Genomic DNA, 25025 nt, shown 5'->3' on the forward strand with positions numbered 1-25025 from the left:
CACAACCTAGGCTTTATTCTTACATGTTTCTCAGATCATCTTTTCACTCAGGTCACCAATGATTTTAATCAGTGCATTATTGATTTGAAATGCAAACACCTCAGTGGGCTAACTGGCTAATTAATGTTATTAGATGGGGCAATCAGAAACACTCAGAGTGAACCAATTCTTGCTACCACTGAACAGGTGAAAATGTGTCCAGTTGTGGGGACAGTTACACTGCAGAGGTAAATGTGTGCATGTCCACTTCATGAAATGTAAATAAACTTAAGACAATTGATTATAGATTTAGCTGTTTACCTTAGCCAGTGCATCATCCCCAGTGTTACTTTCCACGGAGTGATTACAAGTTGACTGTCAAGGAGGGGCTTGTAAGGCAATCAATTTATAATCACTGAATAGACAACAGTGTGGGCTAGCTGAAGCGGCAGCTAAGAGGGTAAGATAAGTGGCTAACTGTCATTGTAATGCTAAAAATATTAATATCTGTAATAATTTAAAAAAGTTTGTATTTCTGGAATTAAAAGATTGAATAAAATGTTGATAAGGGCTGTTACATTATACACAGTACAGTTTGTAGAGCAAAATAAACTCTGCTGGAACTATGTACATTTGATCCCACTCCAAACAGAGTTAAATAAACTCTATCACAGTGTTAAATTAACTCTATCATGCTGTGAATGGCTCTTATTGCAGCTGGAAAAACTTGATTTGACAAGACAACAGAGCTTATTTCCAATGCCCCGCCTCCCTGGAGGAGTTTCATTCATCCAGGAACACCTTAGGGGAAAACCCACACTTTGTGTCCGATCACAGTGCAGTGTCAGCGGTTACAAACTGGCTGATCACACTTGTCTTTACTGAGGGACTGGAAGTACAGAAACCCATTGTACGGAAGCTATAAAAAAAGACACTTGATCTCATAATTACAAGATCTGTTCTCGTAATTATGAGATCCTGACCTCAGGATTTTGTACCATTTGCTGGTCAGAAACTCTGATTTCAAGATACGAAGTGCCTTCAATAAGTTTTGAGACTTTTTTCGTAGGGACACTTTTTTCCTCGGACAAGCACAAAACTCTAGTCCCCTTTAAAGTACTCCCCTCTAGATGCAATGCACTTGTTGTATCGTTCCAACAAATTCTGGAAGGCCCCCTGGAAGTCCTCTGGTGTGAACGTGTCCACAACCCTTGTCACAGCCTCTTTCATCTCCTCAATGGTTTCAAAACGACTGCCTCTAAGGTTTTCCTTGAGCTTGGGGAACAACCAAAAGCCACAGGGAGCAAGGTCTGGACTGTAGGGAGGGTGACGAACTGTCTTGATGCCTGTCTCGGGCAAATAGTTGAAAACACGGATGGAACTGTGGACTGGTGCATTGTCCTGAACTTCACGTAAATCTTCCGCATGTTCAGTTCATCATGACTAATCGTGTGCACAGTTCCCACACTGACTTCATACTGTTGTGTGGGCCGCTGAAGAGGAGGTACTGCTGGCCCACTACCACCAGAGGGCGCCCTGCTTGGAGTGCGGGCTCCAAGCACGAGAGGGCGCCAGACCCAGAGGAAGTGACAGCTGTCACTCATCACACCAGCTGTCACTCATCTACACCAGTACTTAAGCCGGACTGCAACTCCACCTCCCCGCCGAGAAATCGACTACCGAGAGGTATTTTCTCTGCTATCTGACACTTTGTGTGTACTAAACCAGATCTCACTTGCAGGCTTATTCTTGTGGACGTTGCCTTATCCGGGACTTCAGCGTGTGGCGTGACGACGACGACTGCGCCACACTCTCTGAACAGATAAGTGGTTAGACAAGAGCTGCACGAGTGTGTGATTCGGAGGTGGAGGTTCTCCTCCTGACTGTGTACAGACTGTGGACCACTGAGTGTAAGGACTTACACTCATTCATCTTGTCTCTGCTTTTTGCCAGCAGTACCAGGGTCGACAGCCGAAGACAGAGGTCACCTGGGGACTCGGGACTTGGCGGCTCCGGTGTTCTTCAGACCGTTGGTGGTGGAGGCCGTGTGGGACGCGGCCTCTCTCTCGTCGGGGTCTTCTATCTTCGAGCCTACCCACACGTCACCTGGTGTTAATTGACTTTACAAATTCTGTGTGTTACGTTGTGTGTTGTCACAACATTAAATTGTTACCTTTTGGCTTACTCATTGTCCGTTCATTTGCGCCCCCTGTTGTGGGTCCGTGCTACGACACCTTCCCAACAGGATTTCTCGGCCACTCGTCATGGATTCCGAGGGGCGTCAGCTCGAGCGTGAACGGCCAATGGAAGAGCCGGGAGTGCAGGCGTCAGCGGGAGGTGTGTTGAGTGAGCTGCAGCAGATCTTAACCGCCTTCACGGCTCGGTTGGATTTAGTGACCGAGCAGAATGTCCTCCTTAATCGGAGAGTGGAGGCTCTCGCCGCCAGGGTGGAAGCGCACGATCAGGGCGCTGCTGCAGCTCCTCCTCTGGCTGGTCCTGGGCCTGTTTCAGACATACCACTGGTCGTTCAACGAACCCCCCCACCGTCCCCTGAAGCATACATAAGCCCTCCGGAACCGTACGGGGGCTGTGTCGAGACGTGCGCGGACTTCCTCATGCAGTGTTCGCTCGTCTTTTCACAGCGCCCTGTCATGTACGCATCAGACGCTAGCCGGGTAGCTTATGTTATTAATCTGCTTTGAGGAGAGGCACGCGCATGGGCTACGGCGCTTTGGGAGCAGAACTCACGGCTCCTAACGTCTTATACTGGGTTTGTACGGGAGTTCAAACAAGTGTTTGATCATCCCAACAGAGGCGAGACCGCTTCAAACGTGCTGCTGTCGATGAGACAGGGGCGCCGTAGCGCAGCCGAGTATGCAGTCGACTTCCGCATCGCGGCAGCGAGGTCCGGCTGGAATAACGTTGCGCTCCGCGCCGCCTTTGTAAGTGGGCTGTCCCCGGTCCTTAAGGAGCACCTACTGGCTAAGGAGGAACCGCGGGATTTTGACGGGCTTGTCGATTTGGTTATACGCTTAGACAACCGTTTGAATGAGCATCGTCGGGAGCAGGCCGGGGGGCGTGACCGGGCACGAGCCGTCTCTCCCCCTTCCGGTTCCGACAAGGTGACGTCGTCCCCACGCTTCACTGCCAGAGAGCCCCGTGTGGCTACAGCTCCCCCTGCTGAGGAGGCTATGGACACGAGCAGGGCCAAAGTAAGATCAAATGTCAGACAAAGGAGACTGGCCCGCGGGGAGTGTTTTGTCTGCGGCTCTTGTGAGCACATGCAGAGGGACTGCCCTGAACGGTCAAACTACAACGCCCGTCCTTAGAAACTGGGCTAAGGGTCGGCCATAACACACACGCGGAAAGACCCCGCAGATCGGCACGAATCCCAGTAACAATCCTTTGTGGGGAGTTAACCCTTCACGCCCCAGCACTGATAGACACGGGGTCAGAAGGGAATCTGCTGGACAGCAGATGGGCAAAGGAAGTAGGGCTCCCTCTGGTGGCTCTGCCGGCACCAGTGCAGGTGCGAGCACTAGATGGCACCCTGCTTCCATTAATCACACATCAGACACAACCAGTGACCTTGGTTGTGTCTGGGAATCACAGGGAGGAGATAGTGTTCCATGTAACACCGTCTACCTCCCGAGTGATTCTGGGTTTTCCATGGATGGTGAAGCACAATCCCCGGGTCGATTGGCCGTCCGGGGTTGTGACGCAGTGGAGCGAAACCTGCCACCGGGAGTGTTTAGGATCCTCGGTTCCCCCCGGCACTACAGCTAATGAGGAGGTCAAAGTCCCCCTCAATCTATCGGCGGTGCCTAAGGAGTACCATGGTCTTGCTGACGTTTTCAGCAAAGATCTGGCGCTCACTCTTCCTCCGCACCGACCGTATGATTGTGCCATCGATTTAGTCCCGGGCGTTGAGTACCCGTCCAGTAGGTTGTACAACCTCTCACGTCCGGAACGGGAATCAATGGAGACCTACATCCGGGACTCCTTAGCTGCCGGGCTGATCCGGAACTCCACCTCCCCGATGGGTGCTGGTTTCTTTTTTGTGGGCAAAAAGGACGGCGGACTCCGTCCATGCATTGATTACAGAGGGCTGAACGAGATCACGGTTCGCAACCGATACCCGTTACCTCTGTTGGATTCAGTGTTCACGCCCCTGCATGGAGCCCAAATCTTTACGAAATTGGATCTTAGAAACGCGTACCACCTGGTTCGGATCCGGAAGGGAGACGAATGGAAGACGGCATTCAACACCCCGTTAGGTCATTTTGAGTACCTGGTCATGCCGTTCGGCCTCACTAACGCTCCCGCGACGTTCCAAGCTTTGGTAAATGACGTCTTGCGGGACTTCCTGCATCGGTTCGTCTTCGTATATCTGGACGATATACTCATCTTTTCCCCGGACCCTGAGACCCATGTCCAGCATGTACGTCAGGTCCTACAGCGGTTGTTGGAGAACCGGCTGTTTGTGAAGGGCGAGAAGTGCGAGTTCCACCGCACTTCTTTGTCCTTCCTGGGGTTCATCATCTCCTCCAACTCCGTCGCCCCTGATCCGGCTAAGGTTGCGGCGGTGAGAGATTGGCCCCAACCAACAAGCCGCAGGAAACTACAGCAATTCCTCGGCTTTGCAAATTTTTACAGGAGGTTCATTAAAGGTTACAGTCAGGTAGTTAGCCCCCTGACTGCCCTGACCTCCACCAAGGTCCCCTTCACCTGGTCGGATCGGTGCGAAGCCGCGTTCCAGGAGTTGAAACGCCGGTTCTCGACTGCACCAGTTCTGGTGCAGCCTGATCCTGATCGCCAGTACGTAGTAGAAGTGGACGCCTCTGACTCAGGGATAGGTGCCGTGCTGTCCCAGAGCGTGGAGGCTGATAAAGTTCTCCATCCTTGTGCCTTTTATTCCCGCAGGTTGACCCCAGCTGAACGGAACTATGACGTTGGCAATCGGGAACTTCTTGCGGTGAAGGAGGCTCTTGAAGAGTGGAGACACCTGCTGGAGGGGGCGTCGTTGCCCTTCACGGTTTTCACTGACCATCGGAACCTGGAGTACATCCGGACCGCCAAGCGGCTGAACCCCAGGCAAGCCCGCTGGTCTCTGTTCTTCGGGCGCTTTGACTTCCGGATCACATATCGCCCCGGGACCAAGAACCAAAAATCAGATGCATTGTCCCGGGTGCACGAAGAAGAAGCCAAAGCGGGGCTGTCGAACCCCACCGAGACCATCATCCCCGAGTCCACTGTCGTGGCCACCCTTACCTGGGACGTGGAGAAGACCGTCCGGGAGGCCCTGACCAGGAGCCCGGACCCGGGGACTGGCCCCAAGGACAGACTGTACGTCCCACCAGAGGCAAGAGCTGCCGTATTGGACTTCTGTCAATGGTCCAAGCTCTCCTGTCATCCCGGAGTGCGTAGGACCGTGGCAGTAGTCCAGCAGCGCTTCTGGTGGGCGTCCCTGGAAACCGATGTCCGGGACTACATCCAGGCCTGTACCATCTGCGCCAGGGGCAAGGCAGACCATCGGAGGTCGACGGGCCTCCTCCAACCCCTGCCAGTGCCTCATCGCCCCTGGTCTCACATCGGCCTGGATTTCATCACGGGCCTCCCGCCGTCCCAGGGCAACACCGTAATCCTCACGATAGTGGACAGGTTCTCCAAGGCGGCCCACTTCGTGGCCCTCCCGAAGCTCCCGACGGCCCAGGAGACAGCAGACCTCCTGGTCCATCACGTCTTGCGGCTGCATGGGATACCATCGGACATCGTCTCAGATCGTGGTCCCCAGTTCTCTTCACAGGTGTGGAAGAGTTTCTGCAAGGAGCTGGGGGCCACCGTGAGTCTCTTGTCCGGGTACCACCCCCAGACCAACGGCCAGGCAGAGCGGGCCAACCAGGAGTTGGAGCAGGCCCTTCGGTGTGTCACCTCCGCACATCCGGTGGCCTGGAGTCACCATCTGGCCTGGATCGAGTATGCCCACAACAGCCAAGTTTCGTCTGCTACCGGCCTCTCCCCTTTTGAGGTGTGTTTGGGGTACCAGCCCCCATTGTTCCCGCTGGTGGAGGGAGAGGTCGGTGTGCCCTCGGTCCAGGCCCACCTCAGGAGATGTCGCCGGGTGTGGCGGACCGCCCGCTCTGCCCTGTTACAGGCCCGGACGAGGGCCAAGTCCCATGCGGACCGCCGACGGTCCCCGGCCCCCACGTACCAGCCCGGGCAGGAGGTGTGGCTGTCAACAAAGGACATCCCCCTCTGTGTGGACTCACCCAAGTTAAAGGACAGATACATCGGACCATTCCCTATCCTCAAGATCATCAACCCGGCCGCAGTGAAGCTCCGTCTCCCGGCTTCGCTGCGGATCCACCCTGTCTTCCACGTGTCCCGTATCAAACCGCACCACACCTCGCCCCTCTGTACACCTGGACCCACGCCGCCTCCTGCCCGGCTCATCGACGGGGAGCCTGCTTGGATGGTCCGCAGGCTCCTGGACGTCCGTCGTAAGGGCCGGGGGTTCCAATATCTGGTGGACTGGGAGGGGTATGGACCTGAAGAACGCTCCTGGGTGAAGAGGAGCTTCATCCTGGACCCGGCCCTCCTGGCCGATTTCTACAGACAACACCCGGACAAGCCAGGTCGGGCGCCAGGAGGCGCCCGTTGAGGGGGGGGGTCCTGTTGTGTGGGCCGCTGAAGAGGAGGTACTGCTGGCCCACTACCACCAGAGGGCGCCCTGCTTGGAGTGCGGGCTCCAAGCACGAGAGGGCGCCAGACCCAGAGGAAGTGACAGCTGTCACTCATCACACCAGCTGTCACTCATCTACACCAGTACTTAAGCCGGACTGCAACTCCACCTCCCCGCCGAGAAATCGACTACCGAGAGGTATTTTCTCTGCTATCTGACACTTTGTGTGTACTAAACCAGATCTCACTTGCAGGCTTATTCTTGTGGACGTTGCCTTATCCGGGACTTCAGCGTGTGGCGTGACGATGACGACTGCGCCACACTCTCTGAACAGATAAGTGGTTAGACAAGAGCTGCACGAGTGTGTGATTCGGAGGTGGAGGTTCTCCTCCTGACTGTGTACAGACTGTGGACCACTGAGTGTAAGGACTTACACTCATTCATCTTGTCTCTGCTTTTTGCCAGCAGTACCAGGGTCGACAGCCGAAGACAGAGGTCACCTGGGGACTCGGGACTTGGCGGCTCCGGTGTTCTTCAGACCGTTGGTGGTGGAGGCCGTGTGGGACGCGGCCTCTCTCTCGTCGGGGTCTTCTATCTTCGAGCCTACCCACACGTCACCTGGTGTTAATTGACTTTACAAATTCTGTGTGTTACGTTGTGTGTTGTCACAACATTAAATTGTTACCTTTTGGCTTACTCATTGTCCGTTCATTTGCGCCCCCTGTTGTGGGTCCGTGCTACCACGCCTTCCCAACACATACTCTACACTTATTGTCGCTATTGACACTCGACGGTCCTCATCCATAAAAGTACGAATTTCCCCACCAGCTCCGGTGTTCTGACTTCCCTCCCCCTCCCACACCTCTTATCGTCTCTCACAGACTCTCTGCCAACCTTAAACTTTTTGTGCCAACGAAACACCGATGCTCTGCCCATGCAATTTAATCCATAAGCAGTCTGAAGCAGTTCATAAGTCTGCGTAGCGTTCTTTCCGAGCTTAACACAAAATTTTATGGCATATCGCTCTTCCAAAGTGTCCTCCCGTCCCGAATGCATTTTTCAAAAAAGTCAGCTGTGACCGGCGTGATTTAGTAGGGTCCACTTAACATCCATATACAGCCGCCTCTTTCAACCTAAAATAACAAAAATTGGTTGATTATCTCCTTAGACATATGGTAATGACATATCAAAATTACAAGAGTGTGGGATGATTAGAACTGCCCCTGCGCAAAAAGTCTCAAAACTTATTGAAGGCACCTCGTAAATGTTGTCCAGATGTAGGTTTAGTGTGAAACATAAATCTGGTTCACTGGTTGAATTATATGCTCTACAGAGATATTTTAAAATTAAACATCGATTGATCATCAACCTAAATTTATGTCATACTTGTTTTTTTGTCTGTCGACCTATTTCACACCTCTATGCTTTGCCCAGTTGTTCTGTTTGTCATTTTTCCTTTCTCACCTGCACTCAAGCCCTCCATCACAAACACTTTCCAGCTTCGTGTCTCCTGCACACTAAGCCGTATTCCACAGGCCAGACACACACAAACGCACACATCTAAACCCTCCCTCTCTCACTGGTTGTCTTTGCTCCACAGGTAGCAAGTCTTTAGCGGCTGCTTGCAGCTCTCCCAACCTGCCATCATTATGCACAATAGCCTTAGGTACAAAACTCAGGCCTCATAACTCACACCCCGCGCGCGTAAATTCCCGTGCAAACACAGTCAAAGCAAAAACACATTTCCTGCTGTCGCCAACATCTCCGGCAAAGAATTAATCAAGCGTTCATCCATTTAGGCTCTTTGCATACCCTTTCCGTCAGAACACAGAATGCTAAGAGAGTAGCGAGTTCTTCTCAGGCGATCGTTTCGCCACCCTGATGAATCCATCAAGCGAGGTTTGATTTATACATCTGTCTGTGATCACAGCGGTACAGCTACAGCAAATGGGGTGGCAAGGAGCGAGCTGACACCACCCTGCTCAAACACACACACACTTGCACGCTTATGTGCAACATATACCACTTAGTGCATACACACACACACACACACACGCATAGCAAAGTAACACATGCGTTTGCTCACAAACACTTTTGTGTGTTGCTACTTGAAGTTTGGAGCAACAGAGGGAAAAGAGGAGGGGGTATAAAAGTTATCACAGACAGAAGCCCAAATGATTGTCTTTCTGTCTGTCTGTCTCATATGGGCCTTCCCTGCATGCTTCATTCACTCAGCTCTTAAGTGCAGGGATTTAGGGGCCAAGATGCAAGCACTGAGTCTATAAATGTTTTGTTTTGTTTATTTGTTTGCCCTCAAAACCCAAAAAAGCCACAGGGGGAGAATGAAAATGAGGGAAAGGAAAGAACCAATGTTTCAGACAAGATGATGAGGCAGAATGAGAAACATCAGTGCAAGTTACTGATGATGCAGGAAGATGATTTTCTTGGCAGCAGTTCTTTCAAAACATTCCAAAGAATGGTACATGACGTACAGTACCAGACAAAAGTTTGGACACACTTTCCCATTCATAACTTGAAAAAGTGGGTCACAAAAGTTACAAAAAAAATAAATAAAATGCTTTCACACATTTGTGCGAGAGTGACAGAGGAACGTGATATGCCTCCAGCACCTCACACAAGTTCCCTCCATCAAAGAAGATATCACGTACCTAAGGTCACACCTACAAACAGAATCTTAGAAGCATCATTTATGGTCTTTTGTCACTAGTCCAAATGGTTTTCTGCAATGGTTAAACCTGAAAACAAAGGAAAAACAAAGAAGGCCAAGCAAAATCCAAAAAACCAAACATGAACAAGGTTCAGGCTTGTAAATTTCAAGCAGCAACGCGGCTCCATAATTTGCCACCAGCTTGACTGAAATACATACTAGTTAGGATCGTAGGCACACATATTAGGATGGGTACAATACCACTTTACATGCTCGATGTAGTATACATACTGAAACCTTCAGTATCTGCCAGTACTGAAACCAATCCAGTGCTGTTAAAAAATACATTTGCCTGGATGTGCAGCAAACTGCAAAACAAAGCTATTTAAGCTGAGAGTCATCAACTGCATCACTTTTAAAATAAAATTAAAGCTCTGACTCCAACTTGAAATGCTTAAATGTGATGCACACGGATTGACATGTTCATGATGTATTATCAGAAGTCAGTGTTTTCATTTCATTTCATCTGAATGCATTTTCCATGAGTGTTTACTTTTATTTCATTCATTCATTCATGTTCAGCCGTGCATCTGGGTGCAGCAGAGTAAGCAGCTCTTACCTATCCTCAGCGACATCCTGTAAGTCTCCCTGGGGAATCCCAAGGCATTCCCAAGCCAGCTGGAAAATACACAGTAAAATGTGTTAAATTAACACTGACAGTGTACATACGGTCCTAGTCTGGCCAGAGTGGGACCGTATGCTCACTGTCAGTGCTAATTTAATACTGGTGATTCTACTGTGTATAATCTCTTCAGCATGTCGGGGGTCTTCCCTGGGGCCTCCTCCCATTTGGATGTGCCTGCAAGACTTTCTTAGGGAGACGACCAGGGGGCGTCCTCACCAGGTGCCAGAACCACCTCAGCTGGCTCCTTTCATTGTGAAGTAACAGCGACTCATCAGTCAATCACAATACTGACCAATATGAGCTTTTGTTCAAGTCTGTATCTCAGGGGTCACCAACCTTGTTCCTGGTGAGCCCCTGCCCTGTATGTTTTCCACGTCAACCTACTCAAGTCCCACCTGTTTTTTTTTAAATGGTGTCTTCCAGTTGATAGAGTTAATTGCCTGGGAGTGGATTAGGGAGAGTTAGAACACATGCATGGCAGGTGCCCTCCAGGAACAGGGTTGGTGACCCCTGGTTTAGAGTTACAAGTTGGGGTGAACTAATGGAAATCTCTTACCTCAATAACTGATCTGGTATCAATTGAATTACTGCTCATTGTTGTCAACTATCCCACCGGTGTGAATGCTGGATTATTTGTACTTGCCTCGCTGCATTGAATGCTGTGTTAATTTTATGTTGTGCTTTTTGTTTTGTCTTGTTAGAATGACCACAGCAGATGGTCACCCCCTATAAGTCTGATCTGCTTGGGGTTTCTCCCTGTAATTAAAAAACTGATGTTTTCTTCTCACCACTGTCACCAGTGTGGTTAGTGATGGGCTTGATAAGGTGTCGACCTTACCAAGCCCATCACTAACCAATTGTGTACACAGGAAAATCACCAGTGATAAAGTAACACTGCCAGTGTACATATGGTCCCCCTCTGGGCCAGAGTAGGACCATATGTACAACCCCAGTTCCAATGAAGTTGGGACATTGTGTAAAATGTGAATAAAAACAGAATACAATGATTTGCAAATCCTCTTCAAATGTGCAAATATTTGCTCATTTTGAAATGGATGCCTGCAACATGTTTCAAAAAAGCTGGGACAGTGGTATGTTTACCACTGTGTTACATCACCTTTCCTTCTAACAACACTCACTAAGCGTTTGGGAACTGAGGACACTAATTGTTGAAGCTTTGTAGGTCCCAACGTCATTGGAATTGGGGTTGTACACTGGCAGTGTTAATTTAAACCCCTCTGGGCCAGAGTAGGACCATATGTACACTGGCATTGTTAATTTAACAACGGGGACTTTTACTTGTGTATAGCTCTTTGAGGTAACTCATGTTGAGATTTGACACTGTATAAATAAATTAAACTGAACTGAACTTGGAGGTGAAAAAGCCACAGAGAAATGGTAAGGGGGGAAAAAGGGGATGGTGGCGTAGAGCACTGTGGGTTCCTACTCTTCAATCTTAGTCCCTGGGAGGCCCACCCTGCACCTGCTGTCTTCTAGCGCCTCCCATCAGAAAGGCATTTACAGAGTGCCGTGGCTGCGGGCCCCTTCATTAGCCAACATAATTATTTGTGCAAGTGGTGCAGGGCAAAACTGGCCCCGCATAAACAAACAGGAGGGCCGGAGGACTGTGAGCAAACAACGCATTAGAGACAATCAACGTCGGCTAAATGAAACCTAAAGCATACCTCACACACACAGAAGCACACACGCATAGAGAACAGAAAATACATACTCCACCAACACCACAACACATGATATGCACCTACTAATCTATGAAGCAAATACAGCACAGAGTACTGACTAAGAAATCTGAGTGACGTGATGTTTTTTTTTTATACACGAAGGCTGTCACAATTATCATGTTTTCTTATATACAACTGGAAATAATGTTCATCAGAGTAAAGAAGTGTTTTTCTGAGAAAATGAAGAACTCTCAAACACATTGTAACAGTGACACCATACAGACTAACAACACATTATTCACTTATCCATGCCTGTGTGTGAGCGAGTATGTGTGCGTGACTGCCGGCTCCTGTCCTTCCCACAGTTCATCAACCCCACAGCATGATAACTCGTCATCCGACCATTGCTTCATCTGCCAGCGCTAATTACTGAGCCATGAAGCCTTTGATCCAAACACGAGTGTGAATGTGTGAATAATATGTTTTGGTGTGTTTATTCACGACAGCTTTGTCTATGTGTTATAAGACCTGGAGCAAAATAATAAAAGTGTACTGACACAACTATGAGCCACACAAGTGCTCGACTGTACTACCTTGTCCCTACAAATGATGAAAAGTGATAACCGGGTCCCCTTGAGCAAAGTATTTAACCCCTAGTGGATGATGTGGTGCATTGCGTGCTTACTGACATAATGCTGTGACCAATCCATCAGAACACGTGTTGTGAAAGTGTTGGAACACGGACCCACAACAGGGGGCGCAATGAACGGACAATGGAGAAAGTAAATAAGTTTTTTACTGTCGTGAAAGTGCACAACCAATACAACAATTGACAATTTGGGTTTACACCGAATTCCACTGGTGTCGTGTGGGCAGGCTCGAAGGTAGGAGACGTCCGTCCAAGTCGAGCCGGAACCACCCAGATTTCCCCTGCCACCGAACCCTGGAAATACTGGAACCGCCAAGTCCCGAATTCCCAGGTGGCCACTGCCTCCGCTCGTCGGATCCGGTACTGCTGGCAAGAGAACAAACACACAGGTGTGGATGCGGCTGCACCCAGTACACAGAGAGGGAAGAAGCTGACTCCACCTCACGTCAATACTGCAGAAAGGTGAGTACTTATCTTTTAGTAGTCAGCTGTTCTGCAAAACTCAGAGAGACAATATAATGTAGCAGAGAATCGTTACCTCTAACGTAAGGCGATATCTCGGCACTGAGGTGGAGACGCCGTCCTCCTGATATACCTCTGTGCTGAGTGGAACAGCTGTGTCTGGTGATGGGTGACAGCTGTCACCCAGGCTACTCCCATAAGGCGGCAGCGCCCTCTGGTGCCTGGAGCCCGCACTCCAGGCAGGGCGCCCTCTGGTGGTGGTGGGCCAGCAGTACCTCCTCTTCAGCGGCCCACACAACAACATGAACAACAAATACTGAAGTGAGTGGACTGAATACTGGATCTTTCAAGATACTGAGGGTGGGCAGTATGGGAAACACGACAGTGAACACGATAAAAAATAATTTCGTGACATGAAGGAGAAATTCTGTTGTAAAATTGAATAATACACAGCGACAGATTTATTCATCCATTGTCCTGTTTTACACTGTTACACTGTACGGCTGCGGCATGATGCAGCGGACCAATAAATTAATACATAAATAAATACAAAAGGTTTCTGATAATTTCATAAAAATCAATACATAAGCAAGTGTTGTAATTTGGGGGAATGTGATCAATGTCAATAATTAATTATGATTATAATTAATTATAATTAATTAATTTATTAATAATTATTCCTGATCATAAAACAGGGAGTTAAAGTGGTGGACTTGTGACCAGAGGATCTTCGAAAATCAAAAAGGTCCCTCGGGCAAGTTCCTTAATCCCCACGTTACTCCCGTGTGCAGCTGAGCGCTCTGTACAGCAGCACCCTGATGACAGTACATGAGTGAGTGGGTAAAACGGTGAATGTGAAGCATCACAGTAAAGTGCTTTGACCATGAAACCGCTATGTAAATGCAGTTCATTTGGCATTTAGTATTAGCTCAGATTATAATAATAACCCACACCAATATCAAGGCATGTATCTTATGAATAAATCTTTATGACATCATAAAGGATGTTCTACAAAAAAGTGACTAAAACAATAGGTTTAAAAAAACATTTTCAAGCAGATTTGGATTACTGCCTGAATTTCAGGAGTGACCTCTCTCCAAAGTTTTGCTTTGTCGTTTTCAGACACAGACAGGTCACATAACTTCCACACTGCCGATGACATTTTAAGTGCTGTTAATTATTCACACAAATTCTTTTGTGTTCTACTTTTCTTGATTTTGTTGCTGAAATGAGTTATGGTAAATGGCTGAATGTGTAAATGGCTTCGAGTTTTCTGCAGACAGAAAAGTGTTATATTCCATTTAAGATCAGCATTAACATCTTAAACCCCCGTAGTCGATACACACAGCACACTGGGAAATTTTTCATAAGGACACAGAGTTTAACTACTGCTACACATAACTTTAATGACATTCAGCTTCACATGCATTTCTAGAAACTTGCATTGCAAAAATCGATGTACTTCATGCAGACACATAAAACACCACATGTCCACTGGACAAGTTCATCGCTGTGTGGACTCTGTGATGATACAGGACCGCACATATACAATAATAAATACAAACGATACACCAACACAACGTCTCCAAATGGAAGCCATGATTTTGAACGGCTGGCTCTTCATCCATATCTGTTCCATTATAGAGCACACTGACTGACTAATGCGTGTTTGTACAGTATAGAAAATGACATTAGTCAGTATATAACATTTCTATATATACATCAAAGTTTTTCTTTGCTAACTAGACAACCAGCTCCACAGATTAAATTTTTCATCCCAGAAATCTTTAATGCCTTCCTATTTAACAGCACACTCAGAAAAAGACACTTTGACAAACACATAAACCATTATAGGCTAATTGAATCTAATTTATTTCGTTTTCAGGAAAGAATCATTGAAGGCAGAACTTCCCTAAGCCCCCCTAATAAATGACACCCGCATACCGTTTTACTCTCTTTTCAAACACAATTAAAAAATAATATATAAATATATACACACTGCAAATGACATTCATATAAGGAGTACATTTTGGAGCCCGATCTCAGGTCATTAGTAACCCACCATGACGCTGTGGAGTTGGAGGGTCCGCTGGCGACACAAAGGCCCCTGGCCATTTATTCTATATTAAGTCTCTAATGGGCCTCTCTCTCTCTCTCTTTCTCTCTCTCTCTCTCTTTGTCTCTGTGTGTTTCTCTCTGTCTCTCCTGACACACAGCATGCAGGCACAGTGCTGGTAAAATATGCACAGAAAGTCCAGTGCACACACACAAAGCCATTCAAATGAATGGTTATTTATTCGCTAAACGAGGATCTGGGTGTTTAATGTTCCTTGGACGTTAGGTAGTTTTCCGGGGGAGGCAGAGCCATACCCCTACGGCTACAGACATCATTTATTTTACACATAGCCTAATACCGCACGCTAGGCAGCCGCAGAAGGAAAAAAAGGGGCTTTGGAAGAGAAAAAGAGATATAAAAGAAATAATGAATAATTTTTGTGTGTGTTGGGGGAGCACATTAGAAGTTATACTAGAGAGAAAAGCTAGGGGTAGATTTTAAAGCTTTAAGCACCCCCCCGCCCTGTGTCTGTCTGTGTGTGTGTGTGTGTGTGTGTGTGTGTGTGTGTGTGTGTGTGTGTGTGTGTGTGTGTGTGTGTGTGTGTGTGTGTGTGTGTGTGTGTGTGTGTGTGTGTGTGTTTGAAGGTGTGTTTTTGAATATGTGTGTTTACGTGCTGATTTTCAGGATACCAGCAGTGGGGAGTGAAGCAGTACCTGTGTTTTCTTCTGAGGCCTCCATCTGCATCTCATCCAAATGCAGAACATTACAGGGGCTCCACTCCTTGCATAACAACATCCCCCAACCCACCCCACAAAATGATGCAACGCAGGTGTGAGGTATCTGAAAACAACAGTGTTGTCAAAAGTTACTTTTTTCTTTGCAAACTGTTTAAGTTGTACTTTTTCTCTTTGATGCACCAAAGTAATCTGAGCTCCTCTAGAATAGAATAGAGCCTTTATTGTCATTGCACATATGTATACACATGCAACAAAATGTGTTCTCTGCATTTAATCCATCCTAATTACAGTTAGACATAATCCAACCACTAGGAGCAGTGAGCAGCCACAGCCCGGGCCCGGTGTAGCAGTATATTTTACCCCCCTGGATATCTTACCCCTCACCCTGGAAATCTTCCCCCCTACCCCTGACAGGCAACATTCCTACAGGGCAGCACTGATTAACCCAAACCTTGATAAGGCTCAATCAGGACAACCTTTAAACTCTATATTTCCTGGAAGTTTTATGGTCACAGATGAAGCAGTTTGATTGAAGGTGAACAATATTGGTATTCTTTCTGTATGTATCTATAGCTATCTACAATGGTAATATTTCCTATTCTGAAGTATCTTTAAATCCCCCTTCCAGATATACTCTATAAATATATGGACCTGATTTGGAAATGTGATGGAAAATACTCCAGTTTAGTTTTGCATAAAATATCCACAGTATATTTATAGAACACACAGTACCATATCATACCATCTTTATTTATAAAGCACTTTACTACAGCCAAAGCTGACCCAATGTGCTGTACACTAAAACATACAGTTAAAACATTAAGACATATATTTAAACAAGTTAATAAATGAATATAGCGCACACACACATATACACACAGACACAATAGTATGCAAAGAAACATATGTTTAAGAAACATAATGAAAATGAGGGGCCTATAATGTCTGCCACCTTTCTCAAATCTCTTTTGTACGAATTAGGTCATAAATATAAAGAGTGGCAGATAGGAATCAACAGAATAATATAAATGTAGCATGAAATTGACAAATATTATTTGAAACAGTGTGATTCTCACTGGACAAGCAGCTCGGCAGGGGAAAGAATGAATAAAAATGTGTTCAAATCATTTTTATTCACTAAATATGACAGCAAAGTGGTTTCAAGTTTTAGTAGCATGAAGAATGAGTCAAACGTTAGAGTCCCAACTGGTGCTGAACTACATGGCAAGTGACCCAACAATAAGTGAAGATCAAATGTATTCAAAAAGAATCAAGTCCCTGGAACAGAACCTTCTCTACCCTGCAAAAATCACTTTACTTCTTATTATACTGACAGTATGATAATAAGCAAAGAATACATTTATGTTAGTTTTTCAACACCCAGTATGATAACAATAGTTTGCTGTAATGAACATTTTACTTATAATTAAAGTTTTATCTATTTGTAATCATATAACTATATTCTGCTAGTGCTAATGTAATCATAAAATGTTATTAATTTGGTGTATTACACAACATGTTTTACTGTAATCTAAAGTTTGACCTAATTTAGGTGACATCTGACCTCAAGCGAAACCCTGAAGGTCAAGGTCTTGTATAATGGCACTACCTCTGACCTTGCTGACATGAGATTTGGGGTTCCACAGGGATCTGTTTTAGGCCCCTTGCTTTTCTCCCTGTATGTGGCACCCCTTGGGCGTATACTGCGGAGTTTTGGGATTGCCTTTCATCGTTATGCTGATGATACTCAGTTGTACATGCCGATAACTGCAGGAAATCTCACTCCCATAAAATCCGTGGAGGACTGTCTTCTATCAGTGAGAAGTTGGATGTCTAGTAACTTCCTACTTTTAAACTTTGATAAGACTGAAATGATGGTTCTTGGTCCAGCGAGACATCGGCATCAGTTTGACCAGCTGCCGCTCAGCCTGGGTTTGTGTGTCATACATTATACGGACAAAATGAGGAGGTTGCAGGATGCGGGACTTCTCTGTGTTCCCAGGGTAAAGAAGAAGTCAGCAGGTCAAAGAGCCTTTTTGTATCGTGCTCCCACCCTGTGGAACAGTCTTCCTGCGAACGTGAGGCAGTATGAGTCCGTGGGCATTTTTAAGTCAAGACTCAAAACCTATTTTTAGTCTCTTCCTTATGAATAGTTTTTATTTTTATTTGTTTTATTCTTGGGCAGCACGGTGGATTAGTGGTTAGCACTGTTGCCTCACAGCGAGAAGGTCATGGGTTCAATTCCCATGGCCTTTCTGTGTGGAGTTTGCATGTTCTCCCCGTGTTTGCGTGGGTTTCCTCCGGGTGCCCCGGTTTCCTCCCACATCCAAAGACATGCGGGTTAGGTGGATTGGAATCTTTAAAATTGTCCGTAGGTGTGTGTGTGGGTGTGTCTGTGTTTGTTTGTCTATTTGTGGCCCTGCGACAGCCTGGCGTCCTGTCCTGGGTGTACCCTGCCTCGCGCTCTATAACTGCTGGGATAGGCTCCAGCCCCCCGTGTCCCTTAATTGGACTAAGCGGTACAAGATGAATGAATGAATGAATGTTTTATTCTTGTACTTCTGTTTTTATTTATTTGAATTTTTTTAATTCATTTTTAATTATTTATTAAATTTTACGTTGACTTGTTTTATGTATGGCACCTTGAGATGGCTTTTGCTGTGATTTGGTGTATTATAAGCTAATTAAATTGAATTAAATTAAATTAAGGTCAATCTCTTATACCAGGTAATGGACAAGGCCTATGACTATGTTCATGGCAAATTTGTAGGCAAAATTTCAAAAATTGGGACCAGGAAAGTTGTTTAGTTGAATTTAGTGTTTGACCTTCCTGTGACCTTGACCCTTGACCTTGATCCTTATGTGTACTGAAAGGTGCCTTACTCGGGCTGCTGTATGTGAAGTTGCAAGTTGGGATGGAAACTGTGTGCTGCACAGCGAGTTAAAGGTGAAAAATGCAATGATTACAAACAAACAAACATACATACATACTGACAAACACATAAAGATATTGGGGGGGGGGATATCCAGGGTGGGGGGTAAGATATCCTAGGACACCCCCCCCCAACTTGCAAGCCCCTACGTGTAAATAAATATTCTTCTTTTGAGGTACAGAAGTTCATAATAGAATTTGCCTCTCCAGTTTTATGTGCTGTGGTCTACTGTCCACCTAAACACAATAAACATTTTATTCAGGAGTTTTCTGAATTTATTGCAGATGTGTCCCCCAAATTTGATCAATTCTTAATCTGTGGAGATTTCAACATTCATATTTGTTGTTCATCTGATAAGATGGCCGCTGAATTTAAACATCTTTTGTTAGCTTTTGATCTATTTCAGCTAGTGAATAAACCTACACACAGTGAGCACATATTAGATTGAGTGATTTCCCACAGGCTCTCTGTGTCTCTCCTGGAGGTATCAGACACTTCCATCTCCGATCATCTGCCTGTCATTTTTGAAGTTCTTGCTCCACCACCTGTCAGTAAGCCTCCTACCCCAGCCGTCAGACATCGGATTATTACCTCTTCAACTGCTGGGGAGTTTGCTACTGCATTCACGTCTTTGGAGTTGTCAGCATATGATGAAGATAATGTTCCTAATTCTGAATGCCCAGATAGCTTTTTGTCATCATTTTACTCCACCTGCACTGAGATTCTTGACACAGTTGCCCCTTTCAGATGCAGGTCTTCTAATCCCAGGGCTGACCTTTGGTTAAATGACTCTACCAGAGCCCTCAGATAGCACTGCAGACAGGCAGAACGATGCTGGAAGAAGGACAAAGACAAACTACATGTCTCACTGGAGATACTGAGGAACAGTCTCGCTCAGTATCAGAGAGCTGTGAAAGAGGCTAAATCCCAGTATCTGTCAAATATTATTTCCACTAATGGACATTGCCCTTGTGTGCCCTTTAATACAATTAACTTGGTTGTAAATCCTCGTACCTCTTTGTTGGCTGACGCCACTGTTTCAACCTGTGAGGAGTTTTTAAACTTCTGTGTTGGAAAGGTGATGTCTGTGAGAGCAATGAGCAGCTGCAGTATCAGCCCAGACCAGCCTGGTACCATCTTACACTCTGCAGTCTTTGACCATTTCTCACCTGTCTCTTTCCTCACTCACACACATTGTTAAATGTCAAACAGAGGAGATGCCACCAAACATCTAATGGACTGCACTGGTGATGTAAAACTGTGGTTAGTACAGAATTTTCTCCATCTAAATGAGGATAAACCGATTTTATTTTGTTTGGTGACTCAGTAACTTCTGATTTTGGCTTGTTGTCATCTCACTTTAAATCTGCTGTGAGAAACCTTGGAGAAATATTTGATAGCACTTTAAAATTTGATAAAAAAGATTGACAGTGTGGTTAGAGCAAGTTTTTATCAACTGCGTCTTTTAACCAAAGTGAAGTCTTTTTTAAATTACATAGACTTTGAGAAAACTATTCATGCTTTTATAAGCTCGAGAATAGACTGTTGTAATGCACTTTATTTTGGAGTTTCCCAGCGTTGTCTCAGTTGTCTTCAACTGGTGCAAAACGCGGCGGTCTGTTTTTTTAACAAATGCACCGCGACGTCAGCACATCACACCAGTCCTTTATTCTTTGCACTGGCTTCCTGTTTCTTTTAGAGTTGATTTTAAAATTTTACTGTTTGTTTTTAAAGCCCCTTCTTATCTGTCCAAACCTCTGAATGTTTGCAACTCAGACCGAGCCTTGAGGTCCACCAATCAGCTGCTACAGGAAGTCCCCAGAACCAAGTCCAAGCTCTGGAGGGATTAGGCCTTCTCTGTTGCTGGGCCCAGACTCTGGAATAAACTGCCCTCTGATATGCGTTCTATAACTGATGTTGGTCTTTTTAAGTGGAGGCACAAAACTTATTTATTCAGACTGGCTTTTAACACTGAGTAGCATGCTGATACTTTACCTTCTTGTTATGTGGGCCACTGAAAAGGAGGTACTGCTGGCCCACCAACAGATGGCACCCTGCCATGCTGGCACCTTTTGGCCCTTAGAGGGCGCACGGGCCTATTGGCCTCCTTGGGCACCACCAGGTGCGCTCCGTTGGCTGTCAGCTGTTTGTCATCTTCTTCATCATCACCCATAAAAGCCTGGGAAGGACACCATAACTCTGCCGAGTTATCAGCTTACCACACAGGTAAACATACTCAGCCGTTTTGTGCCGTACGCACATTCACTGCTACTGAAGTCTTTGCAGTTGTGATTTATATACTTGCACCTTGTAGCCGGATTTGTGGGAAGTTTGGAGGAGCTGGCGTCTCCACTCCTCACTTCTTACTTGCTAAGTGTAACAATTGACACTGCACGTTTTCCAGTTTTCCTCTGCACTCTGGGAGTATTTGGATTTATTCCTTCAGGAGGATTACTGAGTTTTGCTGACTGTTTTCTGGGTGTACACACACCCACCTAATCTGTTTTTGCTCCTGCCAGCAGTACAGGTCCGACAGCCTCGAGCGGTGGCCACCTGGGGTACCAGGACTTGGCAGCTCTGGTGTATTGTAGGCCTCCGGCTGGCGATGGGACTTCATGGGTTCCGGCTCTTCTCTGGATAGGCGTCTCCTACCCTCGGGCCTGCCCACGTGTCACCATTTTGTTATTAATTGGACTCAGCATATTCGTAACCTGTTTGCACTTTTGCATAATAAATTGTTATTTATTTGAACTCCTATTGACCGCTCATTTATGCCCCCTAACGTGGGTCCGTGCATTCACTTTCCCAACAGGATAACTCGGCCACGTCATGGATTCCGAGGGGCGTTTACCACCTAAGGACCGATCAATGGAAGTGCAAGGTGCGCAGGATCCACCAGGAGGATCGCTGGGAGAGCTGCGGCACATTCTGTCTAACCTCACTGCTCGGTTGGATTTATTAACTGAGCAGGATGCTCACCTCAGCCGTTGGATGGAGGCTCTCACCGCGCAGGTAGACACGTACACATCAGGCGCGGCCGCAGCCGCTCCCCCTCCAGTGGATCTGCCGCCAAACAGAGTTAATCCAGTGGTTGTTCAGAGGTCCCCCCCCCCTCATCGCCCGAAGCTTACATAAGTCCCCCGGAACCATACGGTGATTGTGTTGAAACATGCGCGGACTTTCTGATGCAGTGCGCGCTCATTTTTTCACAATGGCCCATTATGTACGTGTCAGAGCACAGCCGGGTGGCTTACGTAATTAATTTACTTCGGGGCAGAGCACGCGCCTGGGCTACGGCGCTCTGGGAACGAGATTCACGGGTCCTGTCTACTTATACTGAGTTTATAAGCGAGTTTCGAGTGGTGTTCGATCATCCCAATAGAGGCGAGGCCACTTCTAATATGCTGCTGTCAATGAGACAGGGACGACGGAGTGCAGCTGATTACACAATCGACTTCCGCATCGCGGCAGCGAGGTCTGGTTATAATTCAGCCTCACTCCACGCCGCCTTTGTAAACGGGCTGTCTCTGGCCCTAAAGGAGCATCTGGTGGCTAAGGATCAGCCGCGGGATTTAGATGGGCTTATCAATCTAGTTATTCGTCTTGACAATCGGTTAGAGGAATACAAGCGGGAGCGAGACGAAGGGCGTGGCCGGGTGCACGCCGTCCCTCTCCCTTCCAGGTCTGAAGCAGCGCCATCCTCTTCCCGCTCCAAAGCCAGAGCTTTCCACGTAGCACCAGCTCCCCCTGCTGACAAAGCTATGGACACGAGCAGGGCAAAAATGAAAGTAAAACAAAGGAGGCTGGCATGTGGAGAGTGTGTTTACTGCGGCTCGAATGAGCATGCACAGAATAAGGGGCCCCAGGTGGTTAAACACCAAAGCTCAACCTTAGAGACTGGGCTAAGAGTGAGCCATACAAACCACACGGGTGTCCCACGCAAATGCGCACGACTCCCAGTCATAATCCTCTGTGGGGATTTAACCCTTACCGCTCCAGCACTGATTGATACAGGATCGGAAGGGAACCTACTGGATAGTAGGTGGGCTAAGGCTGTAGGGCTCCCTCTGGTGGCCGTTCCTTCACCATTAAAGGTGCGGGCGCTAGATGGCACCCTACTACCAGAAATCACACACCAGACACAGCCTTTAACCTTGGTTGTCTCTGGGAATCACAGGGAGGAGATTGTGTTCTTTGTAACACCTTCTACCTCCAGGATAATTTTGGGCTTTCCATGGATGGTAAAGCACAATTCCCGGATTGATTGGCTGTCTGGGGTTGTGGCTCAATGGAGTGAAACCTGCCACCGGGAGTGTTTAAGATCCTCTGTGCCACGTGGTGATGAAGTTAAAGAGGTCAGAGTCCCCCCCAATCTCACGGAGTTGCCGGCTGAGTATCATGACCTTGCTGACATCTTCAGCAAGGATCTGGCACTCACCCTGCCCCCGCATCGACCGTATGATTATGCCATTGATTTGGTTCCAGGTGCTGAGTATCTGTCCAGCAGACTGTACAACCTCTCACATCCTGAACGCGAATCTATGGAGACCTACATCCAGGACTCATTAGCTGCCGGGCTAATCCGAAATTCTGCATCCCTGTTAGGTGCAGGTTTATTTTTTGTGGGCAACAAGGACGGCGGTCTCCGTCCATGCATTGATTATAGAGGGCTGAACGAGATCACGGTTCGCAACCGATACCCGTTACCTCTATTGGATTCAGTGTTCACGCCCCTGCATGGAGCCAAAATTTTCACAAAACTGGATCTTAGGAATGCTTACCATCTGGTTCGGATACGGAAGGGAGATGAATGGAAGATGGTATTTAACACCCCCTTAGGGCACTTTGAGTACCTGGTCATGCTGTTCGGCCTCACCAACACCCCCGCAATGTTTCAGGCTTTGGTTGACGACGTTTTGCGGGATTTCCTGCACCGATTCATCTTCGTATATCTAGATGATATCCTCATTTTCTCCCAGGACTCTGAGACTCATGTTAAGCATGTCCGTCAGGTCCTTCAGCGGTTATTGGAGAACCGGCTTTTTGTGAAGGCCGAGAAGTGCGAGTTCCACCGCACCTCTTTGTCCTTCTTGGGGTTCATTATCTCCTCCAACTCCGTTGCACCCGATACGGCTAAGGTAGCTGCGGTGAGAGATTGGCCCCAACCGGTAAATCGTAGGAAGCTGCAACAGTTCCTAGGGTTCGCCAATTTTTACAGGAGGTTCATTAAGGCATAGTCAGGTAGTTCGCCCCCTTACAGCCCTGACCTCCACCAAAGTCTCCTTCACCTGGTCGGATCGGTGCGAAGCCGAGTTTAGGGAGTTGAAACACCGGTTTTCAACTGCACCAGTTCTGGTGCAGCCCGATCCTAGCCGCCAGTTTATTGTTGAACTGGATGCCTCTGACTCAGGGATAGGAGCCGTGCTGTCCCAGAGCAGGGAGTCCGATAGTGTTCTCCACCCTTGTGCTTACTTCTCCCGCAGGTTAACCCCCGCCGAACGGAACTATGACGTTGGCAATTGGGAACGCCTGGCTGTGAAAGAGGCCCTTGAGGAGTGGAGACATCTGTTGGAGGGAGCTGTGGTCCCATTTGTGGTTCTCACTGACCACCGGAACATGGAATATATCCAGGCCGCTAGGCGGCTGAACCCCAGGCAAGCCTGGTGGTCATTGTTTTTCGGACGCTTTAACTTCAAGATCACCTACCGCCCCGGGACCAAGAACGTCCGGTCTGATGCCTTATCCCGGGTGCATGAAGAGGAAGTTAAATCAAGGCTGTTGGACCCACCGGACACCATCATACCGGAATCCACTATCGTCGCAACCCTCACATGGGACGTGGAGGGAGTTGTTAGGGAGGCCCTGACGCGACACCCAGATCCCGGAGGTGGACCACCCAACAGACTGTACATGCCACCAGATGCTCGGACTGCTGTGTTGGACTTCTATCATGGTTCCAAGCTCTCCGACCATCTGGAGGTGCGATGGACTGTGGCAATGGTCCGGCAGCGGTTCTGGTGGCTGTCAGTCGAAGCCGACACCCGGGACTACATCAGGGCATTCACCACCTGCGCCAGGGGCAAGGCTTCCCACCAGCCGGAGAGGGGGCTCCTCCAGCCGTAGCCTGTGCCTCGTCGCCCCTGGTCCCACATTGGACCAGGGGATTGGACCATCCCTTGGTTATGCTGCTTTAGACGTAGATTGTGGGGGGTTCCCATGATGCACTGTTTCTTTCTCTTTTTGCTCCGTATGCATCACTCTGCATTTAATCATTAGTGATCGATCTCTGCCCCCCTTCACGGCATGTCTTTTTCCTGGTTTTTTCCCTCAGCCCCAACCAGTCTCAGCAGAAGACTGCCCCTCCCTGAGCCTGGTTCTGCTGGAGGTTTCTTCCTGTTAAAAGGGAGTTTTTCCTTCCCACTGTTGCCAAGTGCTTGCTCATAGGGGGTCGTTTTGACCGTTGGGGTTTTTCATAATTATTGTATGGCCTTG

General features: G+C 47.5%; 1 protein-coding gene across 1 annotated transcript in view; it reads right to left on the bottom strand.

Annotated features, from left to right (window-relative positions):
* LOC117509960 overlaps window positions 1–19670 on the bottom strand; it is an 89667-nt gene extending 69997 nt beyond the window's left edge. The window contains exons 1-2 of the mRNA XM_034169568.1: window positions 19548–19670; window positions 19245–19367 (exon numbers count right to left, since the gene is read on the bottom strand). Of these exons, the coding sequence (XP_034025459.1) occupies window positions 19245–19367; window positions 19548–19670 (246 nt within the window). The remainder of the gene's footprint in view (window positions 1–19244; window positions 19368–19547) is intronic.
* Between the last annotated feature and the right edge of the window lie 5355 nt (window positions 19671–25025).

Source organism: Thalassophryne amazonica, chromosome 5 (assembly GCF_902500255.1).
Source record: "Thalassophryne amazonica chromosome 5, fThaAma1.1, whole genome shotgun sequence".
In the NCBI taxonomy this organism is placed as follows: Eukaryota; Metazoa; Chordata; class Actinopteri; order Batrachoidiformes; family Batrachoididae; genus Thalassophryne; species Thalassophryne amazonica.